Source organism: Pinus tabuliformis, chromosome 1_2 (assembly GCF_031772625.1).
Source record: "Pinus tabuliformis cultivar Carrire ecotype Pingquan chromosome 1_2, CPIR1, whole genome shotgun sequence".
NCBI classification, from domain to species: Eukaryota; Viridiplantae; Streptophyta; class Pinopsida; order Pinales; family Pinaceae; genus Pinus; species Pinus tabuliformis.
Genome location: NC_142298.1, coordinates 501,090,448 through 501,111,156, shown reverse-complemented (window position 1 = coordinate 501,111,156; position 20,709 = coordinate 501,090,448). Strand labels below are relative to the sequence as shown.

General features: G+C 38.1%; 1 protein-coding gene across 1 annotated transcript; it reads right to left on the bottom strand.

Annotated features, from left to right (window-relative positions):
- Nucleotides 1-1,945: 1,945 nt before the first annotated feature.
- On the bottom strand, nt 1,946-19,867 carry LOC149206536 (elongation factor 2-like). The gene is given in 6 exon segments (XM_089395454.1): nt 1,946-2,281; nt 2,284-2,684; nt 2,686-4,600; nt 4,701-4,788; nt 15,385-15,458; nt 19,563-19,867. Coding segments are annotated over 5 exon segments (2,523 nt in total). The 5' UTR covers nt 15,388-15,458; nt 19,563-19,867; the 3' UTR covers nt 1,946-2,165.
- Between the last annotated feature and the right edge of the window lie 842 nt (nt 19,868-20,709).

Genomic DNA, 20,709 nt, shown 5'->3' with positions numbered 1-20,709 from the left:
ATATCCTCAATTAAAAATTGAAACCTTAAAAGAAATGAATATATTAATCAATTAAATTCCATGTAATCAAACTATTCAATAAAAAATGAGCCAATCACAGGAATGAAACCTTCAAATTATGTTTATTAAAGCTCAATACTGGTTGCCATTCAACCATTTCAAAAGACATATTAAATAAAGAACATGTTGATGAAACTTACAACTAATGTTATCTACCGACCTTGCTATCAGCCTATTACACCCCTCATAGGGAGGGGGACTGTAGAGATGGACTCTTGAATATTTCAAAATGATTTTATGCTGCACAAAAATGGAGCTTGTGCTTTGAAAATTGTGATCCCTGAATTTTTTAATGAAAGCATTTTTGAGAGACTCAAAAATCCATCATTATAGTCACAAGCCCCCACGAGGCATAGGCTCACAACAGTAGTTGTGTAAACAAATTGTGGCGGACCGCTTTCTTCATCGACAGTTTTCATGGCACGAAAATGCATTTGATCTCTAAATGTCCTTAAGACAAGCCCATCACGAATTGAATATTTCTGTGTCCTCCCTGCAAAATAGCAAAGCCTATTGTCTTCTTACCGGGGATCTGAATGCCGAGTATCCAACGCTCCATTATTAAGCATAACCCCCATCTCTAATGCTCCAATATTTCTCCGCATCATAAAACCCATCGTAAGTTTATATTTACATTGACCATGTTTTTTTCCTCCATGCCTTGGTTTCCAATATTCTTTTGCCTAATCCACGAATAACTCACAGCAGATTCCAGTCTATGCTGTTTCTAAGAGCCAAGTTTTCCTGTCCAAAGTTCTAACGCTCAGACTACCTTTTGTCTCCCACGGTACTTATTTCCATCCTGGCCAGTCTATCTCAACACATCCCTGCTATCAAGTTCATCTACCTAAACACCTGATGCCATGGCACTGTTAGCTAACATGGCAGTTATGAAACATTTTTAAATTATTAGAACTTAAGAATATAGAAATATTTCATAAAATTTTCATAATTTTCAAGAATTTGAATGGATTCGAAGTTAATTGAAATTCCTAATACATTGTTCTGGTTTCATTAACCCTTTATCTGTATTCTCTCTTGCACCCTACGACCAGAAGAAACCAATACCAGAGATCAACAACCTTAAATCTGTTTGCAATTTCATCAGAAGATTCATCTGCGTACCTGGATTTGGGATTGATGGGGTTCATACCATTTAGCGAACTAGAAAGTAATTGGGTCTTTATTTTGAAAAGGCATTCCGAACAGATTATTAATCCTCTACCAAGATGCACCGTTTAAATGATTTAGATACAGATTACCTCCAAATGCATAGCAGAAGAGTAGTTTTAGTTGATTAGTGAATATCAAACAAAATATATTAAAACATACATCACAGAATTTACATTGTTAGAATAAACACTGGAAAATAATAAAACCCTTGTAAAATTTTGTGGGGCACAACTTAATTTGACTCCCAAGATTCAGAGCAAACCGAACAAAACTCCCATCAATTGAATAATTGTGAGCACAATAATTAATAAACTCGGGTAACGGTGATTATCATATCAATTGATAACATCCAACCGTGCCGAATCCAGATTTCATTACCTGTAAAAACCAATATCTTCGATTAAAAACAAAAAAAATTAATCAGGTTAGCATGTGGATTCGTTTTGCTTCTCTTTGAACTGGACACAGATGGATAACAACACGAGACTAACAGGGAAAACCCATAGACGTCAAAGACACAGCAGGCACAATACTACGTGGATGGATTGGGAAACTAGAGAGGAGAATAATAGATGGAGCACAATTATATACAACAATTTTTAAACCAACGGCCAGCTGAATGTGTTTTTAAACCAACGTTTAACCAAATCTCAGCTCGGCTTTTCTGTGACATACATAATTATGCAAGCAATTCAAACTACCGCACATACGGTGAAATTGACAAGGGAGAATTATGTAACATTTAAAAGATTAATGGATGTACCTTGTAAAAAGTATTTTAAAATCACAAAAATACCTGAATAACATAAATAACAGATCACAAAAATACCTGAATAGCATAAATTTAACTAGTCCTAGCACACAAAACTGTGTTTTAATACTCGGAGGTTCCTCAATCTTGACAGGATCCGACATGCAAACATAGCAAAGCTCTACAGCTTGTCTTCGAACTCTGACAAGGGAGTCATACTCTCCTTAAGACCCTTCCTCTTACGGATATCAGTCACAAGCTGGCCAGCTTGGGAACCAGATTCCAATGGATCAGATCCATCATATCCCAGTGGTCAAACACACATTGAGGGAAAGCCTGGCCAGAAGTTGCAGCACGGAGAGTGCTTGAGAATCCGAATGATTCAACAACCGGCAGATATGCCTTGATGTTGTATAGTGGAGTACCTAGCCTCTGCATTTCTTCAAAAACATGACCTCTCTTCTGGTTCAGCACACCATAAATACCACCAAGGGCATTCTCAGGAGCCTGAATCTCAACAAGATATACTGGCTCAAGAAGCCGTGGTTTGGCAGTAAGCTGAGATGCATACATAACCCTTCTGGCCGTTGGGATAATCTGGCCACCTCCTCTATGGATCGCATCAGTGTGCAAAACCACATCACAAACCTCAAAGCAAATACCACGCATGTTTTCTTCTGCAAGAGCACCTTCCTTAGAATTGGAATGCAACAACCACATAATCTTTAATTTCATTCAAGTATTGAACTCCCTTACACATATCCACCACCATATTGGGACCAGTGGTTTCAGGTCCAAAACACCAGATCTTCTTAGCCAAATCTTTGTCCCATCCAAATTCCTCAGAAAGGATTTTTGCACGAGCCTTTGGATCATCCTTCGGCCCAATGCGACCATCATCAATTGCTTCTGCAAGACCTTCTTCTAAAGGTCTTGCTTCAAAGTAAAGCCTGTTATGTTTATTTGGAGACTTGCTCATAACAGTACGGCATGATTTCTCCAAAACAGTTTCTCTAAATGAGACAACAGGATCAGAAACAACAATCTCAGCTCCACCCATAAAATCATCTTGGAGATCTTTTAAGCAAATCTCAAGATGAAGCTCTCCTGCACCTGCAATAATATGTTCTCCAGATTCCTCAATTGTACAAACCACCATAGGATCCGACTTAGCAAGACGCTTCAGCCCTTCAACAAGTTTTGGAAGGTCAGATGCCACCTTGCACTGCACAGCAACACGTACAACAGGGGACACAGAGAACTTCATTGCTCTGATCGGATGAGCATCAGACTCCTTCTCGTTTGTCAGTGTAGCATTTTTGGTTATGAACTGGTCTAACCCAACCAAAGCCACTGTATTTCCACAAGGCACATCCTCAACAGATTCTTGTCTCTTTCCCATCCATATCACAGTCCTTTGAACACTCTTTGTATATAAATCTTTCTTCTGACCTGGCACATAGTTGGGACCCATGATCCTTACCTTCATACCTGTTGCAACTCTCCCAGCAAAAACACGACCAAAGGCAAAGAAACGTCCCTTGTCCGAAGCTGGAATCATTTTTGAAACATACAACATCAGTGGACCATCAGGGTCGCAATTTCTTATTGCAGTTGCATATATATCATCAAGAGGTCCTTCATACAAGTTTTCCACACGATATCTCTGTGCCTTCGCTGGAGAAGGAAGATGGAAAATCATCATTTCAAGTAAAGCACTACTTGCAGGTAGCCAGGTTTGCATGACACGCTTCATGAGTGCTTTTGCAACCAGCTCTTTCTCATCACTTTTCATTACAACTCCCAATTTCTGCAACATGGGCCACAACTTATCCTTTTGATCATTCATACAAATATTGATAATTTGCTTAATAGGTTCATATATGAATTGAACAAATCCTCTTTTGCAAGTTGCAGAACCTGTATTCTTGGTTGTCCATTTCTTGGTAGCTGGATCAAAAAAGTTTTCACCCCAGAGCCTCTCCATCATCTTTGCTTCATCCACTCCAAACTTTGAAGCATACATTTTTGCAAAATTTGTGAGGGTAAATGCCCACCCGTGCAGACCTGCCGAGAATGCAACTGTGCCTTTTTCAGGATAAACTTGGCAGTCACCAAGAAGAGGATCTTCATAAGTAGCCATAATCACATTTGCATTTTCAATGACACGTGAGAAGGTTTGGTAAGCTTCCTCTCCATCAACCTGCAACTCAAGAAAGCACCTGTCCATCTTGTTCACAGTGAGAACAGGCCTAATCCTTTCTCCAAGAGCTTGACGAAGAACAGTCTCAGTCTGGACACAAACCCCTTCAATACAATCTACCACAACCAGTGCACCATCTGTGATTCGCAGGGCTGCTGTAACTTCTGAAGAAAAGTCAACGTGCCCTGGAGAATCAATCAGATTTATCAAATATTCATGTCCTTCTCTATCCCCCTTGAAATTTTTCACAGCTGCATCCTCCATCACATAGTACAATGAAATTCCAGTTGACTTGATGGTGATGCCACGTTCAGCTTCATCTGCCCGAGTATCAGTCATTCTGACATCTCCAGCAACTTCTTGAGCAATGATACCAGCTGCTGCTACCAAAGAATCAGTGAGAGTGGATTTTCCTGCAACACAAAAAAACACCAATCTCATAGTCAGACATTTTATATAATAACATGCATACTCAGTCAGAGGGAAACAAGCAAAGCCAAGAGAGAGTTGTACCGTGATCAACATGGGCAATAACAGACATGTTTCGTATGTTATGCTTCCTGTCCATGATTTTACGAAGCTCTTCAGCCGTGAACTTCACCTGCAAACACACAACAGGGAGACAGGATTGCAAATTGATCTGAGAACCTAACAAAAACAGTACCATATTTTAAGATTTGTTAGGATATCTAGCATATAGAATATACTTTTAGAATCCACCTCATGAAATCATCTGCACATATAGTGAATTTTCAGGTGCTCAATACAGATCCTATTGCCAATAACTTAATAAGTTTTATCATTGGCAATTCAAACAAGATAATTAATATTATATATTGAAAGTAGTGACTATGAGGGCTCTAAATCTTCATTAGGTCTGCAAGAATGTTTAGCTGGTTGCTTTTGTACATTATATGACTTTTATAAAGGATCCAGTGTGTATGCTATTTTACTATTTAAAAAGTTGTATTACTAATTTATACAAGAAAACACCAGGACCAGTGTTACATCTCCTAGACTTTAGCTGTACTCTTACTGATGCAGTTTATGTTCACGTCGAGTCTGGATTGCTCTCAATCTGAATACACTGGAATATTGGTTAGAGTGGTGATTTAAACCTTAAGTACTAGACCAAAAATCGTGTACCTATCTTTCCAAAAATCGTGTGCCTATCTTTGTCTTTTTATCATTTTGCAATATATGGCTGTTGCTAGTTACTGTTGTGGGCTACAAAAGGGCACTGTTTGTGCTTGCAGGGTGGGTTACAATTTGAGTACAAAGCAGTGAATATCGTGCAAGGAGAGCTATTTAGTGAAGATGGGACTACCCACTATTTGAGGTCAAATAGTCGTGGAAATATCCTTCAATGAGCATAATGGCTGTGCGGTTAAGGAACATTAACCTTGTCTGTAGGGCAAATAACTATAACAATCCACCTGTTGCTTGTTTCAATGGTACCAGTCTAAAAATTATACAATGTTGACTTTTTCAATGAAGAGTTTACCAAATTCAACACCCTTCAATTTGTTCGAACATTGGTGGATGGAGATATAATTGTTTTGGATTCACTTGCCATATTGTTGGTTTGTCACAACAATTTAACTTCAGGATTTCAGTAACAGGGCAAATTATTTGGTTACTTGAGCTGAGAATAAGATGCATTACTCTTCCTTTATTTTTTTATGACGTTAGTGCACACATGTATACAGATAGATAGAGAGATGCTAAAGAAATACTCATGAACAGAGCTTGTGTTTGAACAGTAGTTGGAGGACAAATTTCCAACTTCTCCCAGATGATCATCATTTCAAAGCAACTAGCTTACAAGCAAGCTTCTGGAGTTCTTCATGTTGCTTTCAACCCTATTTTCTCAGCACTCTGACTGTGATAATATATAAGCACCTGAGATTAACTCAATATCTTTGATCTCATCTCATAAATACAAGTTCATTTCAGATTTATTCCATCACCTATTCATATACAAGTTCATTTGAAAAGTAGAAAGTTAATCTCCTTTGTTTGCTTTGTATTTCTTCTAACATTAATATATATTTTTGGTGATGTTGCTTTGAATCAACATCATCAGGAACTTTGGACAGTGGTTCAAATCCCAGTAATGTGGGTAAGCTTCAGGATTTGATTATATTGGATCTAAGCAGAAACAGGCTGTTGGAGAGTTTCCTGGAAAACTTGGGAGAATTCAGAAGCTCCCAAAATTTGATGTGAGCTTGAATAATTTGAGTAATGTGAATTAGCAGAGCCTGGTCAAGGTGCATAGAGAGGAAGGTCCTGTCTCAATAGAAAATTCAATTATTGCTCTGGAGATTGATGCTTGTGTTGCAATGAGTTGGCAAGATGCGGCACATGATATTATTGATGGGGTGCATGCAGCCGCAGTTCCAGTTGGTATTGGAGTTTACTCCTCTCTTGGAAAGTTATTGTAAAGCCTACCGACTGATGGAGGTCTCTACACTTCTCAAGGTGGTCAGGAGGCTAGGCTTCAGCTTTGATGGGAGCTGTTATGATGACCTTATCAAGTCACGTTCTGCCAATAAGGGTCTGCCTAGTGCTCTAGGTCTCTTCAAGAAGATGAGAGGGCAAAGGTCTCTCTCTTTAATAATTGCTGTTAAAGACAGACCAATGGAGTTGCAAAGGAAAGAAAACTGATTTTGATGGAAACCAATGACAGCAAAAAAAACAACACTTGTCCCTGAATTTGGAGAATGAAGACAATGTTGGAAAACACTGCTACAGCAGCGGCAAACCTTGCTTGAAGCAGAGATTAAATTTCCGACTCAGTTGCCAAAGTTTATACTGAGATAAGCATCTAATGCCATTGTTGTGTGCATTGAACCTCATGTCTACATCTTGGACTTTATTTGGATGTCAACTAACTGCGTGAATTTGATCATGTTTGGATAGTATCCAAATTGCTAGCATCTGAATTGCTGTTCCACATAATATAATTAGAATTCTTGAATGTGACTGTTAAAATGGAAGTTGTTTTCTCTCTCAAGGACTTTTCAGGGTTATATATTTACTGTCATGCTTGACATTGCTCTGGAATATGGACAGGTATGAGGTCTGTGCGAATTGATTGATTTTACACTTAACCTATCTTAGACCCCATTACTTAATTGATTGTAGACCTAGGTTTTAGGGCTATGACTCTGGGTTATGGATGGGCTGGAGAAGAGGAAGCCTTAGTCCCCAATGCCCATCTTCTACTCTCTAATTATTGCTTCAAAGGAAATTTGTTAATAGAACAAACAAAGTTCATTCTTCAGTTTAAATACTCCAAAAGACTTGGAATATGTAGATCTCCATTGAGATACAAAAATATACATATTAAAATGTATGAGTAAGAATGATGATACAATGAGAGTGAAGGGTCTGCTTATATATTAGGCAAGTACCTCTTCATGGAGAGCCATGTCCCATTTAGGCATGCCTCTTCAACCTAATTACTAATTAACTAATCATTATTACAATTATCCTCATTACTTATATATATATTATTCATAACATTGCCTTCCTCCTCAAAAAAGCTTTGTCCTCAAAGGTTGTGGATGCAAAAGGCTTGATCTCTTTTTTCGTTTCGAATGTCTTCTCGTCTTGGCACTGTGATCTTTGTTGATATGATCTTCCAAATGACAAACAAAATTGTTGCACTGAGAAGGGATCAGACCATCCTAGATTAATCTTCTATGGAATATGTTGATCATTGGAATTTCGTAACGAATTGTCATGATAGGACTGGATTGAGGTTAAATCAATATTCTTTGGAACATTAGTTTGTTGTTTATGTTCTGAATGTTCCTAATACGTAACTGGGTTGAGTTGTCTACTCTCATGATTCGGATGTCGATAGGGAACTTTTTCAGTTGGACTTTCCCTTAGTAGGTGTGTGGAAATTTTTTGATTTCCTTCTAATACTATGGTTGTTGAGTTAGGTACACAATCTTCGTTAGTAATTTTCATCATCTAGGTACACAATCTTCGTTTGGAATCACGTTACAGAGGAGTGGTTTTTTGTGGGTCAAGAGTGGTGTGATCGGTTGACAATGTGGACAGCAGTGGAACAACGAAGAAGTGAGGCAACTGTGTGCAATGTGTGGCTCTGGTGCCTGTTTTTGCTGAGAGAGTGATAAGAACCACTGTTGAGGGATGCGATGGTGCAACGATTGTGGCTGGTGGTTGTCATTGTGTTTCAGTTGCAGTTGACTCTTGACAGCAGAGTCATTGGGTCAGGGGCTCCAAATTCTAGTAGCAAAACACTTCAACGGCAATGATGTTGACAAATTTGATAGTCAAAGACCTAGATCAGAGAACGAGCTTTGTGCAGCAGTGAAGCAACCAAAGGATCATATTGCTTTGATACCAAATGGAACAAACAAAGTCCCTTTTTCAGTTTAAATACTCCAGAAGACTTGGAATATATATATATATATATATATATGTGTGTGTGTGTGTGTGTGAGTAAGAATGATGATACAATGAGAGTGAGGGGCTTGCTTATATATTAGGCAAGTGCCTCTTTCATGGAGTCATCTCCCATTTAGACATGCCTATTCAACCTAATTACTAATTAACTAATCATTATTACAATTATCTTCATTACTTATATTTATATTGTTATATATATATATATATATATTTTATTCGTGACAAGTTAAAAGATTGATTTGCCAATATCTTAAAATGTACCCAAATATCTATTGAGGGCAACAATGAGCTTCTGCCCATTTGGTCATTTGAATGGCCATTCAGCCTTCACAATATTTAGGACAATTATGCTCTAGATAGGATAATTGGCAATATTAAGATCCTTCAAGATTTCAGCAATAAGTCAGGGTTATATATGTAATGTCATGCTTAACATCATTGTGGAATATGGGCAAGTATGAGGTTTGTGCGAATTGATTGATTTTACACAACCTATCTTAGACCCCCATTATTTAATTGATAGGCCCAATATTTGTACATGCTTTTGCATATTATCCACGATCTCTATACATAGAGAGAACCCTCCTGACATTTCACAAGTTCAAATGCCATTCCCATTTCCAGTTGATGAGAAGATTCTTCCTATAATTTATCTTCGTGGTCATTAATCAAAAGAATCATATGGGGCAACATCACATGTTATTGTGCATCTAATGGTTTCTATTTAGAATGCCTTGCACATACTCTACATCTAAGACTTAGTTAATTAAATATGGAAACAACATCTTATTAAGTAATATGCTTTCTTCTTTATTCCAGTATTGAGAAAGTAAGATCCCTTTCCTGTAGCATCTCCATATTTGTATGATTAGCCACTCATAATAGATGCCAAACTGTGTGCCTTGTTCAGATGTTAGATTACAGAGATGACAATGACAAGGGTAATCTTAGGTCAAATAGAGGCACAATTACCAAGACAATTTGCTTACTAAAGGCTGAAAACTAATGTGATGTTGTTGTAAACCCTAACCTAAGCCTAAAACATAAAATAAGAACAAGTCAACCAAAGAACCCTTGCAAGGATGTAAGGGGCTCTCGATTGGTTGATAATGTTGTCCACTATAAACTCTAGATAACCCATCTAGTACCTTACAAGCCTGCAAGAGTCAGGAAAATTTAAGGGAAGATTCTCCACTAGAAATCTTCCCAGGCTCAAAAAGAAGATAGAGGGGGTGTTACAATAGGATTACCCAACCCATTGGGTATGTACTAGGGACACACTTCAGTTTCCAATGACTCAATATAGATATATGAGCCCAATAAACTCTAAAGCCATTTGAATTACAGATGCATGCAACTGAACAATGCATCAAAAATAAACATGTGTCAATTCATTTGAACTGGGATTTCATTTCAAATTTCATTCATAAATAGAATATAAGCTTAAATTGCAGAGTTATAAACAAAAATTTGAGAGCAGCGATTGCACACTTTAACCAAGATGGTCCAAGAAAATAGTTGCATGTGAGCAACTTTCCACCTAGGGGTAGGCATCCACTGTAGATGCCACCCCCACGCTAGGCTATGAGTCCAACAAGACAAAGGAAATTGGTCACATAGTCACAAGTCACTCACCAAAGTTCCGACCCAATTGTTCTGAGGCCCAAGGTAAGATGTTCACAACCCAACATTCCAAGTAACCATTCAGTCGTCAAATAGTCAAGACATTGGTATGCACTACCCACACAATAGAAGAAGAAACCTCCCTTCTATGCTTAATAGTTCCTTGAGAGTATTCTCCCTTCTAATGCTCACAGGGTAGGCAGGAAGAACCCCATCTTGCTGTATAACTTCTGCAATAATCTCGCAAAAATATAACTTTGCTCTATGGCACCCTATTAAAAATAGTAGCAAGAAAGGTCCTTCTTTGACTTGTGCCTTAGTCAATGAGACCAGAAGCAATTTTCCTTAGCATTCACTAGATCCTAAAAGTTAGGGCAAGTTCCTAAAAATTATAACAAGTTCCTAAAAATCAAGATGTGTTCATGAAGCAGTTTGATTGATGCACAATAGTGGAAGGCTCAGTTTGTTGTCTTCCAATGCAAGTTAGAATTGGAAAAGGCAATTGATTGAGTCTCAAGTTCTAAATTGTGACTAGATGAGTTACATGAGTCACTTGGACTAGTTAACTCACCAATCACATGTTCGACTTCCAAAAATAAAACTTGCCAGATTTAGCTAATGCAAATTACTTATAAGGAGGACAAAGGCACAAAATTGATTCATTCTTGTATGCACAAGTTGTGTATGTGAGCGCTATAGAATTTCCACGAAATTCTACATGGTATCAGAGCATGTATCAGAATAAAGATAGCACATCCGTGTGCAACAATTCATAAGGAAAGCATCTGAAGTAGGCCACAAATCAAGAGCAACGCAAGCTAATGGAAGGAGGACCTGTTTTAGTACTTATTGTGACTGTCAAGAGGGCTGAGTAGATCAACAACAAGGTTGAATTGGATAGGACTATTTTTGGGTTGGTTTTTGCGTTGAACAAGTGTGATATCGACCTCAGATTCAAGCTGCATTATCTGTGATTGTTTGGGAGAAGGCGAGCCATGTACCTCAAAATTAGAGGGGGCCGCAAGGCCTAAAAAGTGCTCAAAGGAGCCTAGTAACCAGCAAAGGCAGGGAGCTTGGAGAGGAAAGAAGGTCGTAGTTTTAGAAAAGGCTTTTGGAGCAGTAACAAGCAACCCTAACTAGGCCACAGACCCTATAGCAGTATGCACCAATCTAGGAGTGAGAAAAGGTTTGTTGTTGATGTTTTCATGTTGATTTGTTGCTAGAGAATAGAGTCTAGGTTGGACAGAGATTTGTTTGGCATCTTAAGAGCAGTGAGGAGGGCTGCTAGTAGGTGTCAAATGGAGGCCAAAGTGCAAATCAGAGAAGGACATTTGGTCTACTAGGAGAGGCAATTTTAGAGGCACTAATTACAGTTCTTGTGAAGGACTACAAGACTATTAGTGGCAGGATTTAGAGAGCTCTCAAGGGAAGCAGGGTGGCTTACCAAGGATTGAGAGCAGATCACTGTCTAGAGGGAGCATAGAACTTCATAGCTTGGAAAGGGAGGATTATGATAGTGTTGGAAGATAATGGTGTGGGAGAATTCGTGAAGCAGGCAGGCTATCCCACCACCACAAGACGCCCAATAATTGGCCAAGCATAATAAGAATGATATCAAGACAAAGAGGATCATTCCAGAAGGGGTTAAAGATCATATAGTGCCTCATACCCATGAGGAGAAGACAATGGTTGAGATGTACAATACAATCCTGAAGTTGTATCAGGGTACCAATGATACTAGGATGCTTGCTCTAAGGGAGAAGTTGAGGAGTATCAAGATGAGCCCAGCATCCCATATTTGACAAGGTCCACTCAGGTACAAGATGAACTAGGTGGGGTGGGGTGGGCGTGGTTGTATCTGATCATGATCTTGTAACTTTTGCCTTACCTGGACTTCACAAGTCATGGAAAGGGTCCCAAGATGTTAGTAGGAGAGAGAAGTTCCCAAATTGGGAAAGGCTTTGGACTGACTGCATACAAGAACAGATTCGCAGAGGAACCATAAAAGGGAGATCAATTATGAGAAAGGATGAGGAGAACTATGCCCTGGCAAGCAAGAGTAGCAAGGCCAAGGGCAAGAAAGGCCAAGGAGCGGTCAAGTCCAATCAAAAGGGCAAGAAGGGCTAAGACGAGGTCGAGTCCAGTCAAAAGGGCAAGAAGAAGGATCTAAGAAAGATCAAGTGATTTGATTGCCATGAGTTTGGACACTGCTTCTAAGTGTCCTGGTAAGAAGAAAGGGGTTCCTCAAATATGTTCTCTATGTTCCAAGATTAAGGCACAATCTTGTTTCGGTAGCTACCCTTGAGGACAAGAGATATGATATCATCTTCAACAGAGGTAAGGCTTACATCAACACTTATCTTCTGTATTTAGGAAGCAAATAGGTGTGAGGGTGAATAATCTCTACAAGTTGCAAGTAGAGACAAGTGCGACCTTAAGAAGCAAGGTAGGTAGTGCACAGAGTAGAGAAGTGATTATTGAGCGAAAGCAGGATAGAGCTCTCGGGATGGAGCCTCAACCAGTATCTCAATTTCAGTCTAAGCTAGTTTGCAGGTGGGCTGACCAGTAGGATGATGAGGAGGAGGACCATATCCCAAGGCTAGTGGAGGCAGCCACTCAATCAGAGACTTCCAGTATAGGGAGAGTTTGAGCCAAGTGGACAGAGGATTTGGTTAAGGGAGATCATAAGAGAGTTGAGTCTCTCAGCATCAAAAAGCAGCCACAAAGATACACATGGTATATAGCACAAATCTCTAAAGTGGTGGGCTTGCAAAACTTGGTGGGAAAGAACAGGTCTTCAAAGCAAGTTCCATAAAAGAAAGCAGGGAAGTCTTCTAATTTTTAGAGGGGGTAGTTGCAACAACAAAGAACTTGGTAGAGTTGAAGGCTGATGTAAGTGGACGAGGTTCTTCCAGGAACACCTTCCTCACTAAGAGTGAGTGAGGAGAATTAGCGAGAAAAGGGATTCCTTGATTTGTGCCTTCATTCAAGGAGTCAAAGTCAAGTTCCCTTTTTGTGCATGTTCGAGTTCCTAAATTTTAGGAGTTTCTCTAAAAATTAAGAGTGCATGGGGCATTAACTAATGTGTTGAAATTGAATGTCGAGTTTTTGATTTTATAGTGTGAGTTAATTTGGAAACTGAAAGAACAAGTGGAGTTACCCTCCTAAATTTTAGGAGGAACTAGTTAACAAGTTGTGTTAACTGTTGTTCACTAGAAAAGCACCAGTTTGACTTTCCAAACATAGAACTCAATGATTTTAACGATTTGAATTGCCTTTAAAAAGAGGAACAAAGGCACAAGTTTAATCATCGTTTTGGTGAGCACGAGTTGGTGAGACCAAGCAATAGGAAGCACAAGTTTGTGCGTGGAGCTTGTGAGAGGAAGAGTGTGCAAAAGAAGCTTGTGCACAGATTGGCAGAGGGCATCAGAGACCAGCAGTCTTGCAAGGATTTCAAGACTGGTTCAAAGCAGGAAAACTAGTTTGTTTTCAGATTGAAACATTTGTATTTTGTAAGAGATCAATTGCTCAGTTTTTCTATCAATAAAATTCATATCAAGCAGAAGGTTTTCCAAGTTGGGTTCCCTAGTAAAAAAATTGTCTTGAATTGTGTGACTGTGTTTTATTTCTGTTCCTAATTCCACTGCAAATTGATTAGAGAGTTTTGTGTTTGTAAGAAAAGAAAGTGCTTTTCAGATTGTTCTTATCAGCACACCAGTATTTCTTAGCTCTAAGGCACCCTGTTGAAAATAGTAGCAAGAAAGGTCCTTCTTTGACTTGTACCTTAGTCAAAGACACCAGAAGTAGTTTTCCTCAGCATGCACAAGTTCCTAAAAGTTAGGACGAGTTCCTAAAAATCAGGACATGTTTGTCAAGCAGTTTGACTGATGCGCAGGAGTGGAAGGCTCAGTTTGTTGTCTTCTAGTGCGAGTTAGAATTGGAAAAGACAAGTGATTGAGTCTCAAGTTCAAAATTGAGACTAGACGAGTTGCATGAGTCACTTGGACTAGTTAACTCATCAATCACAGATTCAACTTCCAAAAATACAGTTTGCCAGATTTAGCTGATGCAAATTACTTATAAGAAGGACAAAGGCACAAAATTAATTCATTCTTGTATGCACAGGTTGTGTATGTCAGAGCTTTGCAGTGAGAGCGTACTCTTGCAGCCAGATCTGCGCTAGGATTTAGGAGGTTTTTCCTAAATCATAAGAGCCTATTCTAGCACTAGGAAATAGGAAGAAACAGGTTGCAAGCAAGGAGTAGAGGTCAAGGTTACAGGCAGGGTGTTTCTAGCTAGTGTATCAGTGAAAACAGTGAGTTTTCAATTGAAACAGTTGTCTTGTATTTGATCTAATTACTCAAAACTCTATCAATAAAATCTACAGCAAGGAAAAAGCTTTCCCAGTCAGGTTTCCCTGGAAAAATAACTGTATATTTGTGTGAATGTGTCTTTATCTCTGTGATTATTCTACTGCTTATCCATTGTTAAGAAAATTCTATGCCTTGGTGAAAGAACATTTAGTTTCAGATTGTTCATCATAGCAGTTGCAGGATTTTCAAGGAAAATTAAGACACCCAATGAACAGCAATTAACTAGGGAAATGGAGGTTTCCTAAGCAACATAGCCTCTGTGCTCCTCTATAGCCATCCATTTCTCTTCCCAGGTCCACAGATTTCTCTCCCATAACTGTTTTGGTCATTTTCAAGTTTGTCTCTTTGTCTAAACTTGAACCATATCCAAACTGCTTTGAATAATCTGAAATTTGCATGGATAGAGCTCCTGTATACATGGTGAAATATTTTGGAGGATTCAAAGCAGTTTAGATATGTTTTGACTGTGCTTCATCCACTATCTAAAATGCTTTGTGTGCATGCACTGCACCAGAAAATTTCACTATACATGCAATGCAGACAATTTCAAGGGCAAATTTTGCTGGTGAATATAGCTGATTAAGGAACCAAATTATAATAAAGATTGTGTCACTATAATTAACACAGATAACAGGACAAAGTAGTTAGTGGTAATAGTTTAAATGTAAACAAAAAATTATTTAAAAAAAATCAAGGAAAATTATCGCAGATGTGGTGTGTGTGGCAAACCATTCAAGACATTATGCATCTCTTACCATTTTTCCTAACTTTTGTATTCACCAAAACTCTTCTCAGCCAAATCAAAAGAATACCAATGAGCGCCTGAAAACTGCAAAACAAATTCGATATGGTAAGTTTAAAAGAACATGTAAATCTATAACAAAAAACTAGGCAAATGCAGAAAAAAAAGAGAATATATTAGTACAAATTGAAGATGGCCCAATAACTCGGATATAACCCATCTCACATGACTCACCGATATTTGTAGTTCAATTGCATTTTACTGGTTCAGAGAAGATGCTAATGAGTTTTGTGCTTAAAATTAGAAAGATAGATTAGATGGTGCTCAGCACAAAGATAGATTATATGTGATTGAATATGCTTCCGCACAAAGACATGGGAGTCAACAAACACAACAAATCCAGCTAATATATCTAAAATATTTTGAAAGCAACTAGAGAATTAGAAAATTTAAGGCCAAAGTCACAGATGTAAGTGAAATTTAGGCATCTTTAGTATAAACAGACAGCTACAGGATACTAGAAACTGCCAAGCCAGAAACATTGTAAGACTGTAAAAAACTTTGGGCAGAGGCTTCAATATAGCTTTATTGAAATGGAAACTTTATTGGCATAATAACCTCCTAGCAACACCCATGATGACTCCACAACCAGGTCCTCCACCTAACACATCACCACACCTCTGACTACATGATTTACACTTACTTGCACTTGTATATCTATTATTTATTATTCAAATCTAACATTTTTCTTTAAAAATATATTGTTGCAAACATACACCTAAAAACTCCAACAACGGAAGTACATGATTCACAACTATCTGCCCTTGTATCTATTCTTCATTTTTGCAAATCTGGCCATTTTATTTCTTAAGTATAATGTTGCACCCATACACACACCCACTAAATGCAACTAACTTCCCAAGCTGCACACCGCATCCATTCCAACTAAATCTTTCAAATGTTACAATTTGTTAAGGTTTATGGATAGAAAGTGTGCGTTTGGAGACAACAACTACACAAAAACACACAACACACATGCATCCATGTAGAGCAAATGAAAATATACACATGTACAAAGAGAACCCACCTTCACCTGTACCTACAAGACACCATACAAGGACAAACAAACATCCAAGCAAGCATTCTTGAGTGCCCAGTTCAATACTCACACACCACTAAAGATAGGAAGGATGATGAACTCAAATTCCCATAATAGTTCAAGCTCAATTCAGTCAATAGCTTTTGACACTGACAGGCACTTCCACTCAAGGTTCACAATTGAAGTCTCCATAACCTACCGTCTTCACCAATAAGCCATCACACTTATTGAATAATTGACTATAGATATTTGGGGGCATTGGTCTCTACAAGTACATTGCAATCAGGTTACAACTTTGCTGATGTTCAGTAAAAATCCTGTTAGGGTTAAATATTTTCTACAACCATGGTGTTATACAAAGAGGGTGATTTGCCACTTGACCATTTTCTGAGTGGTTCTCTTCACAATCAGCATCTGATTGAACTTTGTTGCAAATGACTCCAATACTCTCACACCATTAGGGATAGGCAGGATGATCAACTCAGATTCCCATAATAGTTCAATCTCAATTCAGTCTTAACAGCTTTTGACACTGACATGCATTCCCACTCAAAGTTCACAATTGGAGTCTCCATAGCCCATGATCTTCACTAATATCTATAATCCATGACACTATCTGGATAATTCACTATAGGATATTTGAGGGCATTGGTCTCTACAAGTACATTGCAATCAGGTTTTTGCTGATGTTCAGCAAAATTCCTGTTAGGGTTGAATATTTTCTACAACCATGGTGGTTAGGCAAAGAGGGTAATTTGCCACTTGACCATTTTTCTAGGTGGTTCTCTTCACAATCAGCATCCGGTTGAAGTTAGTTGCAAATGACTTCAATATATACCATTTGGTCTGTGACTCGGAACAAATGAAGAAGAATGAGGGTGAGCAGAAATTCCAGGCAGAAAGCACAAGTTTAAAATTTTAGGAAGTAGCATTTTTACAGCAACAAGGGTAAGGAGAAGCAGAATAGGAAAATAATTTACTAGGTGCAGAAAGAACCCAATTTCAGTGAGTCTTAAGTTTGAAAAGCAATTGCAGTAAGGAGGAGCAGTGTCAAGCAAGAGAAAGAGGAGAATCATTAACTAGGTGCAGAAAGAACGATCATCACAGGCAACAATATTGATTCTAGGGGAAGAGGAAGAAATATATCACCAAAAAACAGAATACAATACAATTCTCAATCTGTGATAAATCTTTGAGGATATGGGAAAGATGAGGATGGTCTATTGGCAGAAATAATGAGGCAGAAACCAAAAAAGATATCCACAAAACAGAGTACTCCAATATAAGCAGCATATTTAAACGAAAGTAATCAAGTATCTCCCGGAGTCAAAAGGAAGAGGGCTTCAATGCCAATAAAGAGTCATTCTTTTTGGACCTACAAGACAAGCGACAGAATGATCTAAATAGAAAGCTGTAGAAGGACAGAGGAAAACAAACCTGAAAGGGAGTGCATCTCATCCTATTCAGAACTGAAAGGAAAACAGGTGGATCCGAATCAGGAGAAGATGGAGAATATCCTTTGACAGCTTGATCTAAACCGAGATGCTATCGTAGGGCAGAAGAAAAATAAATCCATTGAAGTGCATCAGGAAAAGAACAACAGAGACAGATAACCATTGACCCTTTCTGGAATCCTGGGAAATGGAGGATATCTCATTATATTATGAATGGATATTCATAGAGGTTTCTACAGTCGTCGGCATTAACTATGATAAAAATAGCTGTGAACCTTAGATCCCACAAAGGGAAGAATCTCAGTCATACCTCTGGGAAAAATTGCCATGTTTTCTAATTGAATGTTGGTGTTTGAAGGTTCGAAGGCACTAGGAAATTCTAACGGGAATTCTAACAGTTACAGAACAATCCAAAAGGTGTCAGACCTCCCAGAGATGTTTTAAATTGTCATTTGTAGCTTTCTATTTCAGGCAATTATTGTTCTGAAAGAGAGGAAAGGGCAAATGAGCTAACAATTGATTTAAAGGCAAGGGAATAAGAAACGGGTGTATCACTGAAAGGACAAAAAATGGGAAAATTGTCAAAGCTCGTCAAAAGAGGTGCCAGAGATCATCATTTCTGATCGGAACTAGATGCATAATCCCGTTTCAAGGCCACCACCATTTAAAAACTAATGTCCTAACCCAATATTTGACCCCAATCAAATAGAAGTGAACGATAAGAGACATGAATCCAATAAGGAAAAACAAACATATGAACTATTGGGTTAAAGGATCCATCAAAAATACAAAATCAGAAGTGGCATAGATGCATAATCTGGTTTCAAAGCCACCACAACATAGAAGTGAACGATAAGAAACATGAATCGAACAAGAAAAGACAGATATGCAAATATTGGATTACAAAATCCATCAAAAATTTTAAAAATATAAATCTTAAGTGGCATCAAAACCAATCTCCATATGAATGGGCTCGGGGGAACAGCAAATCTGCAGGGATAGAAGATTTAAACAAATATATCTAATCGTTATCTTCAGGATAACTAAATACACGCAACCGACAATATTACGCTCGGCTTAATGAAGTGAGATTAAGACTATCAAATACTTTAATAATGGATAGGTGTCTTCTTTAACAGGGAATTACAAATAAATAAATAAACAGAAGATTAGAAGATTATAAAGGAACCACACAAACAAACAAAAAAAAACCTAAACCACTATTCTGGTCGGATCCTGAAAACATCGGCTCCAAAACCCCCCTGGGGCAGCAGCTACCGAAGAATACTCGCGGTTATTAAAAAAAATGATTGGAGATCATAAATGAATATAAACCCATTAAGGCACGATCACGATTTCCTTAAAGATTAGAGCAAAAAGAATGAAAAGGTTACTGCGGCTTTATCAGAACCCGGTGATGCAATATAAGATAATTAAATACATAAAAAGGATGATGAAAGCAATCGACAGCAATGACCACAGCCCCGCCCCTTGTCGAACAACCAGACTGTGAAATAAGAAATCTTCACATGGAAACGGCTGTAAATAAGCGTTCGACCTCGTTCTGTACGCGTGCAGAACAGAAAACACAAAAGCTTAGCTCGAATTAAAGATCTTGAAAAAAGGCAGAACACTTACCCGCCAAAGCAGAACGGCACAGAAGGGATTCAAGCTGCAGACCTCTGAAACCTTCAAATCACGGACTCTCGCAGCTCAGGCAAGGCACGCGAGAACTAAGATAAAAGAATGACCCCGGCGGCCTGAGACAAACAAAAGGATGACTTTGCTCGGTGGAGTAGGCTTTTGGTTGAAGACCGTAACTCCGTTAGGGTTTTAGTGGAGCAGGACGGTGATCGAATATTCTGTGAAGGGCAGAATAAGATGCCGTGGATTGAGGAAATACTTGGACGCTAAACGGGTAGCGAATCGAAACCCTGTTCCAGAAGTTTTCTCGAATTAACCTTGGAAAGTCATATTCCTTTTTACGATTCCACTGAATTTAAAGCCCTTTCAATTTTTAATTGTTAATGCGGAATATAGAAAAGCGGGCCTGAATGAACCCTTCTCGTGGATGGATAGCAGTTTGACACCGACCAGATGCCCCAGAGTGGTTCAGTCGTTGGCATCCATTTTTCCACGTGTTTGGTAAAGTGGAGGTTTAGGGTTTAAATATAATTTATTTATTTATTTAATATTTTTATTTTAAGTGTGGAGTTAGAAAATTTATATTTTTTAATTAAATATAACTATTCACATTATTATATATATTAAATTAGAAAGAATGTTAACGTCTATTATACTAAAAATAGTTTATGAGACAGATTGTTTCTTTATCTTCTTGATGTATTCGGCCCTTTTTTTTGTGAAGCCTCACAATAAATGTTCCCAACTTTTCGACAAACCCCAAGAGCTCGCCGTAAACATACATAACTTTCCATGTTGTCTTTGAAGGCCCCATATTCTAAAATGAAATGCTTTTATGTTTCCACAAACCCCTTGCTAAGTAGATTATCCCTCTCGCTAGTTGTCAGCATATCTAGCATATCTGCATAACTTTCTAAAGCCCCACATTCTAAAATGAAATGCTTTTATGTTTCCACTTTTTTGGAAAAACAAAAAATACATAATCCTTTTGATTTTTTCACAAAATTGATAAAAATTAATTATTAAATAACCATTAAAAATTAATATTTTAACTTCAAAACCAAGAATTGATGATGAAATTTATTTTAAAAATTCATAGTAAATTGTAATTAACCCAACGTTAAAATATATAGTTTAAATT